Source organism: Aptenodytes forsteri, unplaced genomic scaffold, assembly GCF_000699145.1.
Source record: "Aptenodytes forsteri isolate BGI_AS27 unplaced genomic scaffold, ASM69914v1 Scaffold142, whole genome shotgun sequence".
NCBI classification, from domain to species: domain Eukaryota; kingdom Metazoa; phylum Chordata; class Aves; order Sphenisciformes; family Spheniscidae; genus Aptenodytes; species Aptenodytes forsteri.
In genome coordinates this window covers 1,585,813-1,586,999 of record NW_008794598.1, presented here as the reverse complement: position 1 = coordinate 1,586,999, position 1,187 = coordinate 1,585,813, and the positions used below count along the sequence as shown (strand labels likewise).

Sequence of the window (1,187 nt, the reverse complement as noted above, 5' to 3'; positions counted from 1 at the left end):
TGCCGCAGCCCGGCTCCGGCTGCATGGGGTCTGCTCTGCTGCGCAGCTCCCTCCTACAGCTGCCCGGAGGCCGGGGCGATGGGGTGGAGGTGCTTCGCTGAAGCAAGCCTCTAGCAAAAATAAAAAATCCCCACTTAAAGCAGGGCTGGGGTGTCTGCAGAGAGCTTGGACTGCCTGGAGGGCTGTGACCGCTACGGGGAAAAAGCAGCTGGATTTAACTAATATCCCTCTCTCTTCTCTTGTAGAACGGACATCTTCCAAATCTGCTGGAAAAAAAACAAACCATAATGGAAACCATGCATGAGCTGATCCCCTTTGCCAAAGAAATGCTCAGCCAGAAGCCCAACAGGAAAATGGTCAAGCTGTACATGCTGGGCAGCGTGCTGGCTTTCTTTGGTGTGGTTATTGGTCTGGTGGAGACAGTGTGCAGTCCTTTCACCTCTGCAGGGAGGCTAGAGGAGGAAGAGGAGGAGAAGAAACCTGCCCCAACGCAAGAGCAAATGCTTCCTCAGAAACAACAGGATTTGATCTTGGAAAAGAGCAAGAAGCCGGTGGTGATGCAGAGGGCCCTGGTGACCAGACAGCACGCCTCCTAAGAGCCCCGCCGCTGGAGAGGTGCCTGCTGAGCAACCAAGCACAAGAGACTCTGCTGTCCTGTTGTACCTGGTGGTGGTTCCAGCAAGAAGAGAGAAGGGTTGGCTGAAGGAGAAGACCGCAAGTGCAAGACTTGAAAGAAGTGAATGGTTATATTTGCTGCTGTGCAGCAGTGGGGAAAAATACCTTTTGTTGGTATAAAAATGTGCAAGATGCACAGCATGGTTTCTTATTTTTATTACAGATGCATTTTACAACATTTTGCAAAATCAATAAATATTTTATATGGTACCAGTGCTCTCCAGCTGCATTCATTTCAAACCCTTCTCTTACAGATTTGCAAGTAGGTTTCACTTGCACCTCTGGCTTCCCTCAGGCATAGCTGGGGAGATCCAAGGAACAGTTGAGGATGGTGGCTGCACCCTCCAATAAAGCCTCCCTTGGTGAGGCCCCTCTGGGACTGAGGGGGCTGGCATTTCCGTACCTCCAGCAGCTGCTCCCTTCCAAAATGGGCCAACTGGGGTGAAGGGAGGAGGTGGCATTTGTCTCACACAGGTGACAGACACATGTCCTGAGCTGGGGTTGTACTTCAT

The 1,187-nt window shown here is 51.4% G+C and overlaps 1 protein-coding gene across 1 annotated transcript; it reads left to right on the top strand.

Annotated features, from left to right (window-relative positions):
* The first annotated feature begins 223 nt into the window (after positions 1-223).
* G0S2 (G0/G1 switch 2) lies at positions 224-828 on the top strand. Its single transcript, XM_009272742.2, has one exon. It carries the CDS (start codon positions 288-290, stop codon positions 594-596), a length of 309 nt encoding a protein of 102 aa, XP_009271017.1. The 5' UTR covers positions 224-287; the 3' UTR covers positions 597-828.
* The last annotated feature ends 359 nt before the right edge of the window (positions 829-1,187 follow it).

Bases quoted from the DNA above. Each gene is read 5' to 3' on its own strand.
- G0S2 (XM_009272742.2), top strand. From the start codon at position 288: ATGGAAACCATGCATGAGCTGATCCCCTTTGCCAAAGAAATGCTCAGC.